The sequence below is a fragment of the Engystomops pustulosus genome, chromosome 9, assembly GCF_040894005.1.
Source record: "Engystomops pustulosus chromosome 9, aEngPut4.maternal, whole genome shotgun sequence".
Lineage (NCBI taxonomy): Eukaryota > Metazoa > Chordata > Amphibia > Anura > Leptodactylidae > Engystomops > Engystomops pustulosus.
In genome coordinates, this window is record NC_092419.1 from 57,169,927 (window position 1) to 57,191,922 (window position 21,996).

The 21,996-nt window shown below is 42.8% G+C and overlaps 1 protein-coding gene across 3 annotated transcripts in view; it reads left to right on the plus strand.

The window, feature by feature from the left end:
• BTK (Bruton tyrosine kinase) overlaps window positions 1-21,996 on the plus strand; it is a 300,928-nt gene that overhangs the window by 252,401 nt on the left and 26,531 nt on the right. For all 3 annotated transcript variants that reach the window (XM_072124772.1, XM_072124771.1, XM_072124773.1), the window contains 3 exons: window positions 15,601-15,672; window positions 19,286-19,457; window positions 20,865-21,081. In XM_072124772.1, the coding sequence (XP_071980873.1) occupies window positions 15,601-15,672; window positions 19,286-19,457; window positions 20,865-21,081 (461 nt within the window). The remainder of the gene's footprint in view (window positions 1-15,600; window positions 15,673-19,285; window positions 19,458-20,864; window positions 21,082-21,996) is intronic.

Below are 21,996 nucleotides of genomic sequence, written 5' to 3' on the forward strand. Positions count from 1 at the left end.
GATCTACAACTAAGTGTTCTATGTGTTAATACTGCACAGTTGTAGTTGGAGCTCCAGTGAAAACTTTGTCATAAGTGTTATGTGGGCCCATTGTCTATTTATGTGAAATGTATTTTGTACTACCCTTTTTGGTGTAATTTGTTTCACTTGTGATGTCAGACAGCTGTCACATACAGTGATTTGTATTTCTTATTTGTTGTCTACAACAGGTGTAAAGTTTACTTGTGTGTGGATCATAAAGAAATAGCAACCTAGGGTCTGTCTGAGACTATTGTGGGAGAATGATTTCTCTATGCATCTTCACTAAATGTTATCTTTATATTTGTGTATATACCACTTTTTGCTTATTTATTACCTGAGCTATTCAAATTTCTTCTTATATTGATTCACAAGGCCAGAAACAAATATTATCATCAATTATGTTTTAGTCTGGTTGTTTAGGTTAGTGAGATATTCAGTCTCCTATTGAACATGTGTCTGTTTCATTGAGTATGAAACCCTTCCTTTATTTAATTATGTTTTTGTATCATTAGTGGTGTATTTTGTACCCTGCTATATTACATATTCAGGGTCCAAAAAGACGGGAGATATGATATGGTTAAATAAGGAATGACGGACATATGGGACTGTGGGATAGAATACAGACTGGTCACAGGAAATTCTCATAGCACAGGTGACTACATTGCTCATTGTCTAACTGATACCTTAGGTTGTCTTGTAGATTATGTCCTGAGGAATCTATTAGATCAGAGATCTTCTTACTATCCTGACAGCTGGGATAGAGAACCACTCCTGCCCTATCAAAGTAGGGGGAGCTGAGGGCATCGCTGATACATGTAAGCTGGTAAGAGGTGTCTTTAGTATTGTGGTTATGGGCAAGTCTGGAGATGTAAGACCTTGCTGGGTCCTCAGGAAATCTCATGATGAATGTTGATGAGTGGTTGTGATCCTGACACTGCCTCTGTATTATGTAATACCTAGGTGTGGGCACACATATGTTATCTGATGAGGCAGCTGAGGCTGCTGCTCTGCTCTACCTTTCCCATAGGATATGGTCTCTTCATGACTGTGAAGGATAAAGGTCCTGTAGTCGTGTTAGATGAGCTGCAAGGATAGATCCCACTGGCTGAGAGGAAGCACTGGGAAGCCTTCAGTGTATCTTGGAGTGATGGGAGCAGGAATAAAATAGTGCCTGCCTAGAACTAAGTTTCCATAATGGTTCAGTTTGTGGATGGAGGGACCAGTGTCAGGAGAAGGACTATGTTTGCATGATGATGGGTCACCCTGGGATCTAGCAATGCTGCCAGATTTGTGCAATGATAAATGTGTCTGCCATAACCTTACAACACTGTGTGAGTTACAGAAAGGCACATGGAGCAGCTTACACATCTCAGCGACTGCAAAGGGTAACTTGAGACTGTCAAGGGTTGGTAAGTATAAGGATGTTCTGGTCTGTGCAGATCTCTTCTCAGGTGGACAGAAGGTAGATGTACCAGTAAGAGTGGTAAAGGTATTGCCTTTGCTCAAAACGTAATAACTGAATGTTTTAAAGAATCTGGATAGAGGTCATGCTTTCCACACTCCTTAGCCTGGAAGCAGTGGGAAGGGAAGGTGGAAAGACTGAATTAGACCGTCCAGCTTGGAGTTCAGGAGGCAATGACAAATGTGTGTTATCTAATGACAAATGTGTGTTAACGAACTGGAAATGTTTGTCAACTGATAAGAAATCAGGAAAACCAGTTAGATGTATCCTGGTATGATGTATAGTGTTTATATGTCAGCCTTTTTCATTTTCATATAGGAGTATTATGGCTATAAGCTTGTTAAACATCATGTGACCATAGTAAAATATAATTTTTATTATAAGTGTTTCCTATTTATGGAAGTAGTTTTTTTGTTAAATTATTGGGACCTGGCATAGAATTGTTAAAAGTAGTGTCTTTTCTAGTAGTATGACATGTGCCAGGTGGTGGGTTCTATCTGTTATATATAGATCCTATTGGTCTTTGTGGGTCTAACATGATGTTGAGCAAGTTTAAAGGTCAAGGGAAAAAATATCAACCATCTAACTTAGTAGAGGATGAGAATTTCTGGTGACCGTCCTGTCTCAGTTTGTTTACTCAACTGGTGGTGGCCTTGAGGGATTAATCAATTTTTGGGATTTTAAATGTATTGTTAGTAGAGGTGTGTATTTTTGCTGTTTTTGCTGTCTTTTAAGCTTGTGTTTTGCTTTTGTGTAAGGTAAATTTAAAGCAACAGCTGAAGATGCTGAAACAGTACAAGTCCATTGTGGTCCAAGCTCAGCAGAGTCCAAGGGGAGATGATTAAAGCTTTCTGAAGTCAGATGATGTGACCCTTGAACTTCTGGAGTTTGGCGCCGCATAAGAAGATCACCCTACTTCTATACTATATTTGATACAATCCCTTAGATATAGTGAAATAACTGGTCTGCAAGAGTTCCAGAGTTTTAGTATTTCCTTATGAGGTTGTGGCCCAACTGGTGAATGACGTTCGAGTGTCCTGGTCCGGGGGATCCGGCCAGAAGTAGCTGTTTGGGTGCAACAACATAAGGAGGCAATAAATGTGTTCAAAAGGAGGAAATGTGAATGCAAATAAAATAATAATGTAATAAGTTTATGTGAACACAATTATTGCCTTGTGCTAGCTGTCTTAGGTCGTTGACCTTAGACAAGAATAGACATTGTACAGCTCTGTGAATGACAGCTGTAGCTGGACTCTGCAAAACTACCCCCATCACTAAAGACTATTTATATATTTAGTTGCACATTCTAGCTTTATCATCAGCTTTATGTAAAGGACATATATGGCATCATGCGTTCTCTTGTCATCAGTCACATGTCTATGTAGATTGTGAGGGGCAGTCCCAGGATTTCACTATATATAATAAAGTTTATTTGAATGCTCTGGGGGGGGGGGAAGGTGGATGGAGCACTAAGCAACAACGTGTCACCTGTGTCTCTGTCCCTACTCCCTACCCCCACCATCTCCCATGGGGGGGATGACTATGTTCTCTCTGTATGTCTGTCAGTCTGTCTGTCTCACTCTCACACCCATAGATAACTTGCTGTTAGCCGCTGCAGCGACAGCGCTATGGGTAGACAAAGGTGGCAATTGCCCAGGGCCCCCAGGGAGAAAGGGGGGAATCTCTTCTTTCAAATGAATCTTGAATTTTGTTTCTAGGTGCTATGGATCCAGAGATATTCAGGTTTAAAGTGAGAATATCAGGTGCCATATTTATATATAAATATCTCCGTTTTCCTACATTTCAGAAAAACAAGATTCAGAAAAACTAGATTCATATAAAAGAGGAGACTCTCTTCTTTCATAGGAAAAAAGAAGTGAGGTTCTATGAGTCACAGAACCAGAGATACAGCCCTCTGAAGTGTCTCCCCCATCTCCAGATTCTTAGCCATCAGGCTGCGGGAGCATTTGCTGCACACAGGAGCTGCTGCACCTCACAGATAATGGAAATATTCACTTTATATGTTACTAGTACTACATTTTGAGAAGGGATAATATCAACTAATATTCATGTTTTTAACCCTTCTCTATGCAAAGCTAAGAACACACTTTGGGCCACATGTATCAATCTTTTTTTTCTGTTGTTTTTGCGCCTTTTCATTCAGGCGCACCGTTTTTGTGCCATTTTTGCGACTAAATGCCAAACTAGCTGCCCAGCAAAAATAACCAGCTTTCCCTCATTTATCCTAGCAATCCAGATGTTTTGATGCGCCTAATGATATTCATCACTTGCGACTTTTCATTTAGGCGCAAAAACGGGCACAAAAACACTCCAGCCCGAAGCTGGCGTTAACTGAGAAGAAAGCACTGAGCCCCTTTGCAGAAGAGCTCATTTCTAACAGCAAAGCTCAATCAGACACTGCAGACACTAGAACAGATCATACAGACATGAGATACTCTGCAGACAGGAGCTGCAGACTCTATTTACACTTCATCACCTTCTATTTACAAAACATTCTGCAGAATCCTGAGCTCAAAGCAAGAGAGAAGAGAATGTTACAGAATGTTGCACATAGTACTGACAAGTGTCCCCCATGTAATTCTGCACAGTGTCTGAGGGGGATACTGTGCAGAATTACAGGGGTGCAGCAGGAGACTAGCACTGGGGGATCCCCTCCAGGAGAAGCCCCTGCTGAGGAGGTCACTGGGTGCTGGGTGTCACACACCTTGGTGCTGCTGTGAGTGTTATCTTCATGCTGGGCTGTGGGAGAAGCAGAGAGGAGCTTGTAGCAGGATCACATGTAAGTGCCTGAATCTAACATTACGCCTTAACTGCGCCAAAATTGTGCCTAAACTGTGTTAAAGTAAAGTGATTAATAAGATGCAGGAAATTACCTTATCACAGATGGTTGTAGCTTGTGATAATTCTGGAAAACAGTGCGCCAGAATTTAGGCGCAACTACTACACTTAGGCGCACAAAAGTGATAAATGTGGCCCATTCTCTCTTATTCCCTTTTATTTTGTGATAGTTATTTTTTGTTGGGAAAATTGACTGATACGATGAACATTCAATCCTCTTCGCTTAATGTGACTACACCGTGACCAGAACATGTCCATAAAGTTATATGTAACACCAAAAACACACACATGTCCTGGAATAAAGTTTTTATTTCCCATCATCCTCCATTATTTACACCTATGTTATGACGTTCTCACTCTCATTCTTATGAAGCGCGGAGGGTTCTGTTATTGTGATAATACAATGGCGCACATCTAAACGTGACTATTATTATCTCATTAGAGAGGTTTATGGATGTGTAGTTATTTATTTGGGTTACCATTGTCTAAGGAACAGACAATGATACATATGTGTGAATTTTCTGCAGTTCCCTTTGCTGCATATTTTGGTGAATATACACATGTGGGGTATGTATGGTCTCCTCACATCTAACTGTTTTAGGAAAGTATATTTTCTTTATATAAGTATCTGGATTTGTACATATTTTAGAGGAAATTTTGAATGTTAATTGCCAAATGCATCGCCTGGTTGTCTGCTTTCAAAATTCTATAGGTTTTATGGTGCCTTTACTTTTTATTCTGTTTTATTGATATATTTTGCAGGTTGTGACTGTCTAAAAATGTCTAGCTGAAAAGCAGTTATCTAGTTATTACAGTGTTAGTGATAGTATGTGGATTTATTCATGTGAACATATCAATAGGGCACATTTGTGAACTCTACAAATGTCCATGTTTGGATCAAATTTTTTGCCATCAAAGTCAAATTTTAAGTATTTTTTATAAAAAGTTTCAATTTGAATCAAAATTGCATGAAGGCGCCTATGTCTATAAAATCTTTGATGCAATTTTGAAAATGGGGCAAGTGTCTGCTTTCAGAAAATATCGGTCCCTCTCCCCAATGGGCCTCACAGTCTAATCAACCTACCAGTAATTTTTTGGAGTGTGGGAAGAAACCGGAGGACCCGGAGGAAACCCACGCAGACACAGAGAGAACATACAAAATCTTTGCAGATGTTGACTAGCGCTGCAAGGCTGTAGTGCTAATCACGGAGCCACCATGCTGCCCATAAATCTCCCTATCATTTATCTATCTCCTATAAAATTCTCCCATATTACAGTTTGTTTTACCATACTAAAGGAGCCTCTTGCTGACTGTGACTGGTCATAAAATAGTTTTATTTTGGGGCCCCACTTTTAGTTTTGCCCAGGGCCCCACTTTCTCTAGAACCGGCCCTGGCCATGGAGAAGATGGAAGACCTGGAAGGGGAACAAAATGGGACATTTTGGAAAAACGGTCCATCACCACCCAGATAAAAATACTGCCTGAAAAGGCAAGCAGAATGGTGACAAAATCCATTGCCACATGGGACCACGGGCGACTGGGTATCAGCAACGGAAGTAGCAGTACAGCCGGTTTGAGATGAGAGGCTTAGTTGCGGGCACAGGAGGAGCAGAATCCCACAAACTCCCAAACATCCTTGATCGGGTCTGGACACAAGTAGTAGTGGGAGATGAGGGCCACAGTGCGTTGCACCCCAGGGTGCCCTGCCACACGAGAAGAATGTCCCCAAGACAGAATCTTCTTCCAGAGAGTAGGTCTATCATATGTCTTGCAGGGAGGTAGCTGCCGAAGATCAGCTGGAGCTGCAACAGCAAGCTGGTCAGGAGAAATTATGTGCTGTGGAGCCGGTTTTTCTCCAACAACATTTGAAGCAGGGGACAGGGCATCATCCTTGACATTCTTGTCTGCTGGACAAAAATAAATCAGCAGATTGAAGCAGGAGAAGAACAATGACCAACTGGCTTGCCTGGGATTCAGTTGCTGGGCTGTTTGGAGGTACAACAAGTTCTTGTTGTCAGTGTACACACTTACGGGATGGAGAACTCCCTCCAGAAGATACCGCCATTGTTCCAGAGCAAGCTTGATGGGCAACAGCTCTAATTCCTCTCAGCAGGGGAGAAAGTTTTAGAAAAGAAGCCACATGTGGAGGTTTGACCCTTGGGCGCTTTCTGGGTGAGCACAGCTCCAGCTCCTACGGAGGACGCATCCACCTCAAGACAAGAAGAAAGGGTTTGTTCGTGTCAGGCCTAGTCAGCACCAGAGCCTAGGCAAAAGAGGACTTCAACTTGGAGAAGGCCATTTCAGCAGCAGGAGACCAGGCACGTGGATTGGTAAGTTCCATGATGGGAGAGACCAGAGTGGAGAAGTGTGGAATAAATTGCCGGTAATAGTTTGCAAAACCTAGGAACCTCTGTATGGCTCGTAGGCCCTCTGGCCACTGAAGAACTGCAGACAGTTTCGTGGGGTCCATCTGGAGGCCTCTGTTGGAAATTATGTAACCAAGGAATGGAAAGCTGTGCTGGTCAAACTGGCATTTTTCTAGCTTGGCATAGAGGTGATTGGCACGAAGTCGAACAAGACCCTGTCTTACGTTTGCCTGGTGGGACTCAAGGTCTGGAGAGTACACTAAGATGTCATCTGGATAGACCCTGACACATGTATGAAGAAGGTCTCGAAAAATGTCATTCACAAACTCCTGAAAGACAAGAGGGGCATTACACGGTCCAAAGGGTATTACTAAATATTCAAAGTGCCCGTCACGGGCATTAAACACCGTCTTCCACTCGTCACCCTTGCAGAGATTGTAAGCACCACGGAGATCCAGCTTGGAGAACACCCTGGAACCACACAGGCTATCAAAGAGTTCTGTAATTAACGGCAGGGGGGTAGAGTTTTTCTAACCGTGATCGTGTTCAGCCCACAATAGTCTATGCAGGGACGTAAGGGGCCATCTTTCTTGGTAACAAAGTAGAAACCTGCACCAGCCGGAGAGGAGGACTTGCGTATGAAACCCCTCTGCAGATTCTCCTTGATGTAGTCAGACATGGCAGCCATCTTGGGTACAGAAAGAGGATAGACAGAACCTCTGGGAAGAGTGGCCCCCAGAAGGAGACCCACAGGACAATCATAGAGACGATGTGGTGGCAAAGTCTCTGCTTATTTCTTAGAGAAGACGTCAGTAAAGTCCCAGTAACAAGCTGGCAGACCCTGCAGAAACTTGGAAGACACAGAACAGGTCGAGACCGGAAATGGTGCCCCCATACATCGGGTTCGGCATTCAGGGCTCCAACACAGGATCTCACCAGTCTTCCAGTTGAGGTCCGGAGAATGGAGTTGGAGCCAAGAAAGACCCAGAAGAAGAGCTGATGTGGAACAAGGCAGGACATAGAAGGTCAAGTTTTCCTGATGTAGGACTCCAACTTGAAGTCGGATAGGATCCGTGTGGGACCGGACCGGATCGAAAAGAAGCTGTCGCTTACAGAGGAACTTAGGAGGGATGACTTGAGGGGAATCACTGGAATGTGATGCCAGGAGACCAAAGCGGCATCCACAAAGTTCCCTGCGGAACTAGAGTCCAGGAATGCTGAGACTTGCACGCGAGCACTGGTGCCGACACTGAGGAGTACCAGAATAGTCAGATGTGGAGAAGCTAAATTTACACCTAGGGACGCTTCTCCCAGAATCACTAGGTGCTGGCGTTTCCCAGATGTTGTGGACGGACTGGACAATTCCCGATGTTTTGGACTGGCGCAGTACAGACAGAGGTTTTCTTAAAAACGTCTCGAATGTTCCCCAGGTGTAAGTCGGGCTCTGTCAACCTGCATAGGTTCATCTTCAGACTGTATGACCGGGGAACGGCTTCTGGAAGACCGGAGTCAATCGAGGCAGACATGAAAGCCGGACTAGAGGTCGCTCATTCCGCAACTTTTCAGCTTGTTCCAAGAATCGCACGTCTATCCAAGGTGATAAGACCACTCATAGTAGCTGTCAGAACCCGGACAGCAATTGCATCTTTAACCCGTGTGGGCAGTCCTTTCTTAAAGGTCGCACATAAAGCCGCATCGTTCCAACAGAGTTCAGACGACAAGGTGTGGAACTGGACAGCGTATTCACCCACAGATGAGGCTCCTTGGCATAGATTCAGAAGCGCTGTTTTAGCTGAAGAGGCTTGTGCTGCTTCCTCAAACAAGGACCAGAACTCTGCTAGGAAAGTGGTATTGGTGGCCGTAACTGGATCATCCCTCCCATCTCGCTGACAAACTGAGATGGCATTAACATAATATGCAGCAAGCACTGGGTGATGAATCCTCTGCACAGTTTGGGGTCGCCATCGTATTTAATAGGCATAGATAGTCTCAGCCTAGGCTCTGGTGCTGGAGGACTAGCCGGGATGACAGGAGAAGTCGCAGGGGTAGTCGCTGGAACTTCCGTAGGAGTAGTCACAGGGGCCTGATGCTGAGGCTGAGAGTCAAGCAGCTGTCGGAGAGCGGAAGCGACTTGGCCTAAAAGTTCTCCTTGGGCAGAAATCTGCTGCGACTGCCGGGCGACAACACTGGAAAGTTCTGCCAGAATCTGATGTGGCTCCTAGGTGGGGTCCATTCCCAGATCTTACTGTCAGGACTGGGATTCTGTGGACCCTCTGGACCATCACGGGAGATGATACTAGGCGACACCTGGGATCAGAGTCTAAGTAGCACCTGGTCTTCAACAGAGCCCGCAGCAAAGCGGGATGGTCTTGCTGCGGCGGTGTACCACCAGGTCGTTCCACGGGTGCAACTAGCCCGGGGTGGCTGCCAAGGTAGTAATGCAGGAGACAGTCTGTAACCGGAGTGACACATATACTGAGTTCCTGCTGGCAGCAGCTTGAGGAGTGTGAAGCTACAGATAGATAAGTTCTTTATGGGCAGAGGAAGGCACAGCAGATCCAGTGTGTTATGGAATAGCAGAGATGTAGGAGAGTTGACTGCATCATTGTGTGCAATAAGCATCTCATGGATCTATCTCATATCTCTTTATGTTTCAGATATTAGTAGAATGTTCAAAAGCTAAATGAAAGTGGAGATAAACTTTAGCACATCTAAGCACATTACCAGCTCACAGAACTAGATGGATCATGATGGGAAACATTTACTTACCCGTCCTGCATGATCCCCAAAAGTGCATTGTCCGACCGGAATACACATCTGCCGCGATTCACTAAGATCGTGTGCCCCATATCTTGCATGTGTCGCTTCCCCGCTCAGGTCTGCCAGGGTTCACCCTCTTCTTCCTGGTGCATGTAAGTTCTTGGGCTTGCAAAATTGAATGTTTGATGGCACCCCCCCCTAATTTCTGTCCGCAACACAATCCGAACGCTTGCAACACAATCCCCTGCTAAATCCCTGTCACAGCAGCGCAAATCCCGAAAATGTCGGGAAATCCAGCGGAAATGTGATCCACGGGCCCTTAGTAAATAAGCCCCAATGTGTCTGCTTAGAGAGTCTCTGCCCACACCCTGGAATATTACACTGACCATCACTTAGTTATAGGAGCTAAAACAGCAATAAAACTGAGTAAAATTGTGAAGAAAAGGGTTGAAAATGATCTTTATTAAGATGACCTTTAAGGTGCCAGGTTAACACAAATTAACTTGCAGGTTTCTGAAAGTGTTCTCTAATTTTGATTAGTGTTCTTTTACAATTATCTCATTTACATTTTCATTTTGTGCTTGAGAATATATACAATTTATGAAATCAGCTAAAAATATTGCTATTTTATACATGTTAGGATTAGAGATGAGCGAACATACTCGTCCGAGCTTGATGCTCGTTCGAGCATTAGCGTACTCGAAACTGCTCGTTGCTCGGACGAATACTTCGCCCGCTCGAGAAAATGGCAGCTCCCGCCGTTTTGCTTTTTGGCGGCCAGAAACAGAGCCAATCACAAGCCAGGAGACTCTGCACTCCACCCAGCATGACGTGGTACCCTTACACGTCGATAGCAGTGGTTGGCTGGCCAGATCAGGTGACCCTGGGATAGACTAGCCACTGCCCGCGCTGCTCGGATCATTCTGTGTCTGGATGCCGCTAGGGAGAGAGATGCTGCTGGTCAGGGAAAGCGTTAGGGTGTTCTATTAGAATAGTGTTAGGCAGGAGTGATTCAACAAGAACCCAACAGCCCTTCTTAGGGCTACAATAACGTTATACTTTTTTTTTTTTTATTTGCAGCTAGTACCATATTGTGAGGAATTTGCAGGGGGACTTGCTACCGTTGTGTTTAGCTCTTAGTGACACACATATCCACCTCAAACACCAAAGTGGGAAAATTTATTAGGGGTTTGATTTCAATTAGGCACAGTCTGGCAGTTTCTTTTTATATTACGTTTATTTTTTCATAACTCAGCGTCATCTCATCAGTGTGCTTTCATACTTGGCTAGAAAATAGCCAAAGGAGAATCCAAACGGCTTACTTACGCCTACAATAGCGTTATATATATTTTATTTCTGGTTGATCTGCTGGTGGCTGTCCTTGCTGCAGTGCATATACTAGCCAATTGTCAGGAATTTGGAGTGAGACTTGCGACCGCTGTGTTTAGCGCTTAGTGACGCACATATCCATCGCAAAGACCGAAGTGGGAAAATTTATTAGGGGTTGGATTTCAATTAGGCACAGTCTGGCAGTTTCTTTTTATTTTACGTTTATTTTTTCATAACTCAGCGTCATCTCATCAGTGTGCTTTCATACTTGGCTAGAAAATAGCCAAAGGAGAATCCAAACGGCTTACTTACGCCTACAATAGCGTTATATATATTTTATTTCTGGTTGATCTGCTGGTGGCTGTCCTTGCTGCAGTGCATATACTAGCCAATTGTCAGGAATTTGGAGTGAGACTTGCGACCGCTGTGTTTAGCGCTTAGTGACGCACATATCCATCGCAAAGACCGAAGTGGGAAAATTTATTAGGGGTTGGATTTCAATTAGGCACAGTCTGCCATTTCCTTTTTATTTTACGTTTATTTTTTCGTAACTCAGTGTCATCTCATCTGGCATAGCAGTGTGCTTTCATACTTGGCTAGAAAATAGCCATAGCAATAGGATAGCATTGTTTGGCTTTAAAAACTAAAAAACACAAAAAAAAAACTAAAAAACACAAAAAAACACAAAAAAAAAGTTAAAAAAAAATTAAAGTTATAACTTTCATTTTCAAAATGTTTAACCCGAGGGCTAGGGGTAGAGGACGAGGGCGGGGACGTGGGCGTCCAACTACTGCAGGGGTCAGAGGCCGTGGTCCTGGGCGGGGTGAGACACCACCTGCTGATGTGGGAGCAGGGGAACGCCGCAGAGCTACACTCCCTAGGTTCATGTCTGAAGTTACTGGGACTCGTGGTAGAGCACTGTTGAGGCCAGAACAGTGCGAACAGGTGATGTCGTGGATTGCCGACAATGCTTCGAGCAATTTGTCCACCAGTCAGTCTTCCACGCAGTCCACCCATGTCACCGAAATCGGCACTCCTCCAGCTCCTGCACCTCAGCCTCCTCCCCCCCAGTCTGCCCCCTCCCAGGAAAATTTGCCATTTGAACTGGCATACTCTGAGGAACTGTTTTCTGGACCCTTCCCACAGTCACAAACCACTTGTCCGGTTGCTACTGAGCAATTTTCCGATGCCCAGGTTTTCCACCAGTCGCAGTCTGTGGGTGATGATGACCTTCTTGACGTAGTGGAAGAAGTGTGTAAAGAGGTGTCCGACGATGAGGAGACACGGTTGTCAGACAGTGGTGAAGTTGTTGTCAGGGCAGGAAGTCCGAGGGGGGAGCAGACTGAGGGATCGGAGGATGATGAGGTGACAGACCCAAGCTGGGTTGAGAGGCCGGGTGAACACAGTGCTTCTGAGACGGAGGAGAGTCCTCGACCAGAACAGGTTGGAAGAGGCAGTGGTGGGGCCAGACGGAGAGGCAGGGCCAGAGCAGGTGCATCAGCGCCTAATGTGTCACGTAGTGAAGCTCCCGTGGCGAGGGCTCCCGCGGCGAGGGCTAGATTTTCAGAAGTCTGGAGGTTCTTTAAGGAAACACTGGATGACCGACGGACTGTGGTGTGCAACCTTTGCCAAACCAGGATCAGCAGGGGTTCCACCACTACTAGCTTAACTACCACCAGTATGCGCAGGCATATGAATGCTAAACACCCCACTCAGTGGCACCAAGCCCGTTCACCTCCGGCCGTGCACACCACTGCTCCTTCCCCTGTTTCAGCTGATAGTCAGCCCCCTGCCCAGGACCCTGGCACAAAAACCCCATCGTCGCCTCCACGATCCTCCACAGCATCCACCAGCGTTCAGCTCTCCATACCCCAGACGCTGGAGCGGAAACGGAAATATAGTGCAACCCACCCGCACGCCCAAGCCCTTAATGTCCACATCTCCAGATTGCTTAGCCTGGAGATGCTGCCCTATAGGCTAGTAGAGACCGAGGCCTTTCGCAACCTCATGGCGGCGGCCGCCCCTCGGTATTCGGTCCCTAGCCGCCACTACTTTTCCCGATGTGCCGTCCCAGCCCTGCACCAGCACGTGTCAGACAACATCATCCGTGCCCTGACCAACGCCGTTTCTGACAAGGTCCACCTGACCACAGACACGTGGACGAGTGCTGCCGGGCAGGGCCACTATATATCGCTGACGGCACATTGGGTTAACTTGGTGGAGGCTGGGACCGAGTCTGACCCTGCGGCTGGTCATATACTGCCGACGCCGAGGATTGCGGGGCCTACCTCGGTCCAGGTCTTTCAGGCCTACTATGCCTCCTCCTCCTCCCACCCCTCCTCCACCTCCTCCTCCGAACTACCATCCGTGGGCATGCCGCCATCAGTCGGTAGCTCTAGGCACAGCAGCAGTGCCGTCGCTAAGCGACAGCAGGCGGTGCTCAAACTGCTGAGCCTAGGCGATAAAAGGCACACCGCCCAAGAGCTATTACAGGGCATTCCACATCAAACTTGTTAACTTTGTCGCCACCCTGCTGTGTAATCCACAAAATATACTGGCAAACTTTTATCATTTACCGATATTATTTCAGCGCTTCTTGCGCATCTGTTTACATTCCCCTCACCCGCCATATCCCAAACTTATAAGAACGCTACTACACTTGATCTTATACAAAAGGTTCTTAGAAGTGCTGTTTGGGGAGTAGCCTAGAGACAGGGGCTTGGATTGGCGAAAGCTCGCCTGGCAGCGGAGCGCCAGCTCCATGCCAAGATCCAACTAACATAGTTTTAACTGCAGCACCTTTAATCTACTACTAGTTCACTGCCTCCATACATGGTCCCCTTATCAAACGAGCTGTGTCAGGCAGAATTTTGGGTTGTTTTCATGGCTTCCATGTTAACTTTGTCGCCACCCTGCTGTGTAATCCACAAAATATACTGGCAAACTTTTATCATGTACCGATATTATTTGAGCGCTTCTTGCTCACCTCCTTTGGTTCCTCTCTGCCACCCATTGGTTTGAAGCCTGAGTCCATTTAGGGTATGTCGCCATGCCACTCTCTAGCCTGCAGCTGCTGCCGCTGCCTCTGCATGCCGTCCCCTATAGTGTCAGGGTCAATTATTGGATGTTTTAGATGCTATCTTGCTTCATTCTGTCACTCTGTCATGGCCATGCTGTTGCCCATAATTTTGGCATAATGGTGTGATTAAGCAGCCTCAGAGGCATCCATGCATGCTGCCCCTGCTGTTTCCAGTCCATTTCCGTGGTGTTTCCATCCTTTTCTGAGGTTCCCAGGTGTTTGGCCAAGCTTCCCTGTGCAGAGCCTTGGTCCCCTTGAAAAATGCTCGAGTCTCCCATTGACTTCAATGGGGCTCGTTATTCGAGACGAGCACTCGAGCATCGGGAAAAGTTCTTCTCGAATAACGAGTACCCGAGCATTTTAGTGCTCGCTCATCTCTAGTTAGGATATATTCACATAGGACTACACAATGACCTTGACATTTAGGAAATTCTGTGTTGATCTCTAGTTTATATGCATTATAGTACATAAGGTTGGAAAAAGACACAGGTCCATCAAGTCCAACCTATACAGTAAGATTAACAAATGTTTTTTTTTTTCAATGATACTTTTGTTCTAAAGAAAGGCATCTAGGCCTCTGTTGAACTTGTATTTAATACCGCTCCCTATGTACAAGAAAATAATGAAAGGTAATCAAAATGAATCCTCACATCCCTGGACGAGTAGTTTGCATTCCAGTCTCCATTTGTTTGGGATGTAAGAGAGCCTAGTCCGCCGGCCACGGACACAATAGTATCCAAATAAGATAAGATCCAAATCAAGAAATGGCTCAGCATCAACTTTAAAATCCACTTTTTTTTATTCCATTAGTTTAAAAAGCCCATAGCAAACACCAATAACTTCTATAACACTGCCCCATATTTACAAGAATATAACTACTATAACATTCCCCCATATGTACAGGAATATAACTACTATAATACTGCCCCCTATGTACAGGAATATAACTACTATAATACTGCCCCCTATGTACAGGAATATAACTACTATAATACAGCCCCCTATGTACAAGAATATAACTACTATAATACTGCCCCCTATGTACAAGAATATAACTACTATAATACTGCCCCCTATGTACAGGGATAGAACTACTATAATACTGCCCCCTATGTACAAGAAAATAACTATATAATACTGCCCCAATGTACAAGTACGTAAATACTATGTAGACGTGAGGGATCTGCTATATATAGGGAACTGATGTAGGCCTGCACCCCAATGTCCTCTTCTTATACAGCCTGTATGCTCATGTCCCTTTTTATTGACATCCAGTCAGCACCACATCCCCCCTCTTCAAACAGCCAAACTGCGTATGTCTATTCCCCCTCATATTCAGCCCCCTCATGTGTGCCTCCTCTTTTATTCAGCCTCCCATGTCTGCTTCCCCTCATATACAGCCCCCTCAGTCTGCTCCCCCTTATATTTAGCCCCTTATATTCAGTTCCCTCATGTCTGCTCCCCCTAATATTCAGCCCCCTCTTGTCTGCTTCCCCTAATATTCAGCACCCTCATGTCTGCTCCCTCTTATATTTATCCCCTTTATATTCACCCCCTCATGCCTGCTCCCCCATATATTCAGCCCCCTGCCCGACGGACACATCAAGAGTTGTATGCCATAATTTTATTTGCTTTATTAACAGCTGCCTGGCACTGGTCACTAAAATTAAGTTTACTATCCACCAGTACACCAGTTACAAATAATACTTTTCTTCTTGTTTAGGATTGATCTCAAGACTGAAATACCCAGTGTGTTCTATCCGAAGTACTCCATCCACGGCTGGTCTTGGCTATGGTGAGTATCAGAAATACAATGGGGCTTATTTACTAAGGGTCCCGCGGCCGCATTTCCGTCGGGTTTTCCGACGTTTTTGGGAATTGCGGCACTGGCACAGGCATTTAGAAGGGGATTGTGTCACATGCAATAAGATTTTGCCGCATCGGTCATGCGACAGAAATCGGGGGGCAGGCTGACCGCGGGATTTAACATTTAAATTGTGTCGCAAGACATACACTTACATACACCGAGAAGAAGAAGTTGAACTCCGGCGGACCTGAGCGGGTAAGCGTCACATGCAGGAAATCGCACGCTCGATCTTTGTGAATTGCGCAGGAGTGCATGATCGCTGCACAACGCACAGTGGGGATCGCGACAGGACCGGGTAAGTAAATGTGTCCCAGAATATATAAACAATTAAAGGAAAAGTACCCTATATCTTGAAAGCAGATGGCCTGACAGTTGCAGTTCCCTTAAAGTTATGTCACTATAATTTGCCTACCCAAATTAACTGCTATTTGCCCACACATGTCACCCTTACCTTTATTTATATTTTCCAACTGCTCCTTCCATTCTAAGATTTCACTATTCAGATATTTTGAAGTGCTGTGGGGGCTTTGACTCCACAACAGTAACAATTTTGTGGTGTAGTTGAAAGAGGAGAAATGTGGTTTTTCTAAGGAGACGGAGCCCAAAGGTGCTCTGCTAAAGCACTTTACACTTCTAATGTGCCCTTTAAAAAGTTATTCAAAGCCATGGCTATCTTCATTGAAATTATGTCACGAACATAATTAAAAAGTGCAACTAAAATGAATTAAAAAAATTTGTATGTAAATTGTACAGTATATGCTGAGGCTTGAGTACAACAAATATGTTATGACAAGTTTATAGAAATCACTATCATTGTCATTCATTATGGCTTACACTTATACATGGCACAGACAGTTAGATGTTAGGTGAAAAGGTTGTGTTTTTATTCCACAGTAATAAGTGGCGACGTTTCAGCTCAGTATGAGGCCTTCTCAAGCAATGTGTACAATGAAAAGGGCCGACAGTCCTCAGACAGACCGCCCATGTTAACCATATAAAGTGCAGAGAAGTATATACAATATGCTAGTAATATTAATACATACATAATACAATACCATAAAGTGCAAATTGTCAAATATACAGATAAACATCACAGTAGTTGATAAATGTAGTAAAGTGCATGAAAAAAAGAGTGATGAAAAATCAAATATCTTCACAATGAAACACATCAATTCCCCGTCTGCTCCATACAAACAAGATGTTTATCGTTGTATCAGTACTGTTATGATGTAACAAACTTGTGAGAAATGTAAGTGTGAACAGCACATGTAAACAAAAGCCAGAAAGCAAGCCTGCTGACTTTTTTATTTTTGCTTATATTTTGCTTGTTTTACTTTTTGGTGCATTCGAACTACCTGTTACTTATTTCTAAATTTTAATAACAGGTTCTGGAGGGAATGTATAAAAAGAAATGAATTGACACTTTTTTCAATGGCACAAAATCACTGGTATTTTATTTTGAATTATAATTGTACATCACCGTGGCATATATATATAAAATGTTTATTCTCTAAATGAGTATGATTCTTAATCTATTTTTTCTCCCAATTTTGTACAGTGAAAACTACTTTAAAAAAAAAAAGTACATTCATTTTTGCATCACTATCTTCTCAAAGTTGTAACTTATTTTTTTGCCAACAGAGCTAGTTGCGTCCTTCTTTCTGTGTGATGATTTGTAACTTTCTTGATTCCATTCAAGGTTATACATGACTTTTTGATTCCCCTTTCTTAAGCTTTCTTTGAGAAGAGGAGACAAAACACAGCAGTTTTATATTTGCCGCAAATGCATGTGCTCAGTTAATGGAAATGGACCCATGTGCTGGTCAGATCCCAAGCACTGAACACAGTACACTGGACGAGAGTGCACTGTAGAGAATTATTTGCTTGCGCTCTTTTCTCTATTCTCTATATCATAGAGAATTATTTGCTGGCGCTGCTGTTTGACCGGCAGACAGGGATTCTTGTCCACTGTACTCTGCTCTGTCCATGGATTCTGACTAGCTCATGAGTCCGTTTCCATGGACCCAGCACGTTTGTTTGCAGCCAGCCTTTTGGGGGTTTTTTATGATGTTTACTGAGTGGATTAAAAAATTGATTGGTTTCAAAATCAGGGCCTTTACAAACACAACAATACCGAATATGTATGGTTTATATTTATTTATTTTATTATTGCTGCTTTGCTTAATGGAAGTTTCCAATATACCTTCAATATTTAAATTCAAATTGCATTTCTGCAAATGGAGGTCTTTTGACCAAAAGTATCAAGGGTAAGTATAAAATTTAACTTTTATTTCTATTTTTCTAATAAATGATTCAGAACTCAGTCTGTAACTCTTATGGAACTCTCAGTTCAGCCCTGACACCCCCTGAGGATGCCAGATTGTGGCGAAACATGTCGGGGGGGCTGACCGAGCGAGAAACATTTTAATCTTTGTGATAAAAAGCAGTGGATAGCCTTAGAGCCTAGATGTGTCAGACTGCAGCGACACATCTCTAGGTTCTATTTAGAAATTATCTCTAATACTACAGCTCATAGAGGGACTATTTGGATACCAGAATAGATATATGCGTGTGTGTATGCAAATGTGAATGCCTGATATCTCCTACAAATACCCCTTCCTTGAGAGCATGTGAATGCCTGATATCTCCTACAAATACCCCTTCCTTGAGAGCATGTGTGAATACGGGCAAAGAGAGGAATTATGACATACTAAATGGTCGATTTCCTCCACCAATTTTGGAGACTGTCAGGAGCGCCACGATAAGCCTACAGCAGCCAGGTGACTAGCACAATACCCACACGTATATACCACACGGGTATAGACTCCAAAGGTCTCCCTCCACGATAATACAATATCTATCAATACTCACCCTCCGCTATCACATAAATATTTTAAATACACCTTTTTCGATTCAGCATATTGATTTCAAATAAGAGTTACAGACTGAGTTCTGAATCATTTATTAGAAAAATAGAAATAAAAGTTAAATTTTATACTTACCCTTGATACTTTTGGTCAAAAGACCTCCATTTGCAGAAATGCAATTTGAATTTAAATATTGATTTATAATAGGTCTAGACCAGAATTTAAAATTCCGGATCTTTCCAATCCAATTTTTTGTTTTTTCCTAATATACCTTCAAAACCCATTATTCACGGTTTTCATAGATCTCTGCTTGTTGTCATTTATTGGGAAAGCTTCATTGCTAGCTGCCAACTAATAAAAATCAGGTTTCAGAAATATCTTCTTTACAAAATCCCATTTGTGGAAAAATTATTATTGCTATTGTATTTTTCCTAAAATGTGTGCTGGCAGGTCACAGGAGCATGTTACGCTCAGCTGGGAGTTAGAACCCCATGGTCCCAATCATTTCCCATGTTCTTTCTAGCATCTAGACAATAATAAACATGAGTTCTATTCTATTATATAGTTTTATACTTGTAGGATACCGAGTGAAAATACATTTGTTAATAAAGCTTTGCATAAGTCAACTGGGTCAGTAGATCATAATACAATTATATTCTTCATTTTATTCCAAGGCTCATGGGAGATTGATCCTAAAGATCTGACTTTCTTGAAGGAATTAGGGAATGGACAGTTTGGGGTTGTAAAGTATGGAAAATGGCGAGGACAACATGAAGTTGCAATCAAAATGGTAAAAGAGGGCTCTATGTCAGAGGATGAGTTCATTGACGAAGCAAAGTGCATGATGTAAGTGACCCTTATTTTTAACTTTCACAACATTGTTATTGCAGATAGGTGCCTAAACAATTTAAACCGGTTTCTACTTCATGACAAAAATATTTACTGTATATAATAATGACATATTTACTACCTGGTCATACAAAACAAAATGGGGGACTGAATTTGTATATAGTAACACGTCCACACATCAAACAATCATATGTATTACAAGAAAAGGAAAAAAGAAGATGTGTATATAGGACAAAAATACTTTATTGAATAATACAGATATTAAAAACACTAAAAAAGCTATAAGAAGCTTTACAGTACAAATCTGATGTGCAGGGCCAAATGAAGGATATAACTGGACGGCAATGTACTAATGTGCTCCAATAGAAAAATAATTCAATATAGTAACATCAGAAAAATCAATAATCATTGGAGCAGAGAAAGTGCATTGGTGCAAAGTTCAATTCTACGAACATGATGACATGATGATAAAAGATTTACATGATATTACCGTCATATAGTGAGACACATGTGTTTCGCATGGGCCAACTTGACTCACTATATGACGGTAAGATCATGTAAATCTTTTATCATCATGTCATCATGTTCGTAGAATGTTACTATATTGAATTATTTTTCTATTGGAGCACATTAGTACATTGCCGTCCAGTTATATCCTTCATTTGGCCCTGCACATAGGATTTGTACTGTAAAGCTTCTTATAGCATTTTTAGTGTTTTTAATATCTGTATTATTCAACAAAGTATTTTTGTCCTATATACACATCTTCTTTTTTCCTTTTCTTGTAATACATATTTACTACCTGGTTTCTTATTCCCCAAAATGTTTACTTTTAAACACAAATTGGAGTATATATAAACCAAGAACAAAAACATCTGTCAGAAATTTATGAGGACATATGAGCAGCATAGACTGGATTTCCTGCTTAGTGAAACGCATCTATAAGCCACAATGGAAAGCTGCTAATATAGAAACAGGATGGAACAACTTCCATTTTGGTGGACCAATCCCATGGATAAATTGCATGGTTAGCTAATTATGCTGTCCCACACTCAGCTTTCTCAGTGATAACAGCTGTTGGTATGAGAACCTGAGGTCGCATTCACATGATGTGTTGCGCCATGCTTTTTGCTACATTTTTGACGCATTCCAAAGGCTGGAATTGTGATCATATGCTGAGGTTACATTGCATTTAAGAAAATGGAGTGGAAATGCAATGTAAACTTAGCATGTGATCAAGGCTGAAACCTTTGTAAACACAGCAAAAAACACAACGTAACGCAATGTATAAGTAGGGGAATGCCTGTATAAGAATACATACATACAAAATGAAGACTATACTATGTTATGTACACAATTCCAAGACAAAATAGATTTTTTTATTGACGCGTGTTTGCTTTACAGGAAACTATCACACCAAAATCTGGTTCAATTATATGGAGTCTGCACAAAACAACGTCCGATCTTTATAATTACAGAGTACCTTTCAAATGGCTGCCTTCTTTCTTACCTTAAAGGGGCACGTTCTCATCTGGGACCAAGTAATCTCTTGTCTATTTGTGATGGTGTTTGCGCTGCTATGAATTATCTTGAGTCTAAGCAGTTTCTTCACCGTGATCTGGTAAGGAATGCCCAATTCAACATTACCATTAAATCTAGAGATGATGACATTACCAGTGGAGTGCCACAGGGGTCAGTATTGGGGGCCCTTCTTTTTAATATTTTTATTAGTGACCTTGTAGGGGGTTTACACAGTCAGATGATACTTAGCTGTGTAAAGTAATTAATACTAAGGTCGATAGTTTAGCATTACAGAGGGATTTGTGGAAACTTGAGGAGTGGGCAGAGAAATGGTTGATGAGGTTTAATGTAGATAAATGCAAAGTTATGCACTTGGACAATTAATACAAAAAGTTGAATTATTATATGTTTTGCCCTTATACAAATACTGGAATATTTAGTACAGTTTTTGGTACCAGCGTAGAAAAAGGAAATAGTAGAACTGGAATGGTGCAGAGTAGAGTAACCAAGATTATTAGGAGAAAGGGGGGACTAGAATACAATGACAGATTACAAAATTTGGGCTTATTCAGTTTAGAAAAAAGACGACTGAGGGGAGACCTCATCGCAATGTACAAATACCTGAACGAGCAGTACAAGGATCTCTCCAAAGATCTTATTTATACCTAGGCCTGTGACCAGGACAAAAGGGCACCTAAAGGAGAGACGATTCTACCATCAACATAGACAAAGGTTCTTTACTGTAAGAGCAGTGAGACTATGCAACTCTCTGCCGCAGGAGTTTGTTATGTCAGACTCTATGTTCATGTTCAAGAGAGGCCTGAATTCAAAAATATCACGGGTTATGGGGAAAAAACATTTGTTTAATTCTTAAACATTGGACTTGATGGACTTCTTGATGGCGTCTTTTTTCCAGCCTTATATACTATGATGCTATGTCAGGAAAGTAATGCTTGTAGTTATCTCCACTCCACTTTACAGTAAGGATAAATAGACTGGAGAGAGCAAGCCATCC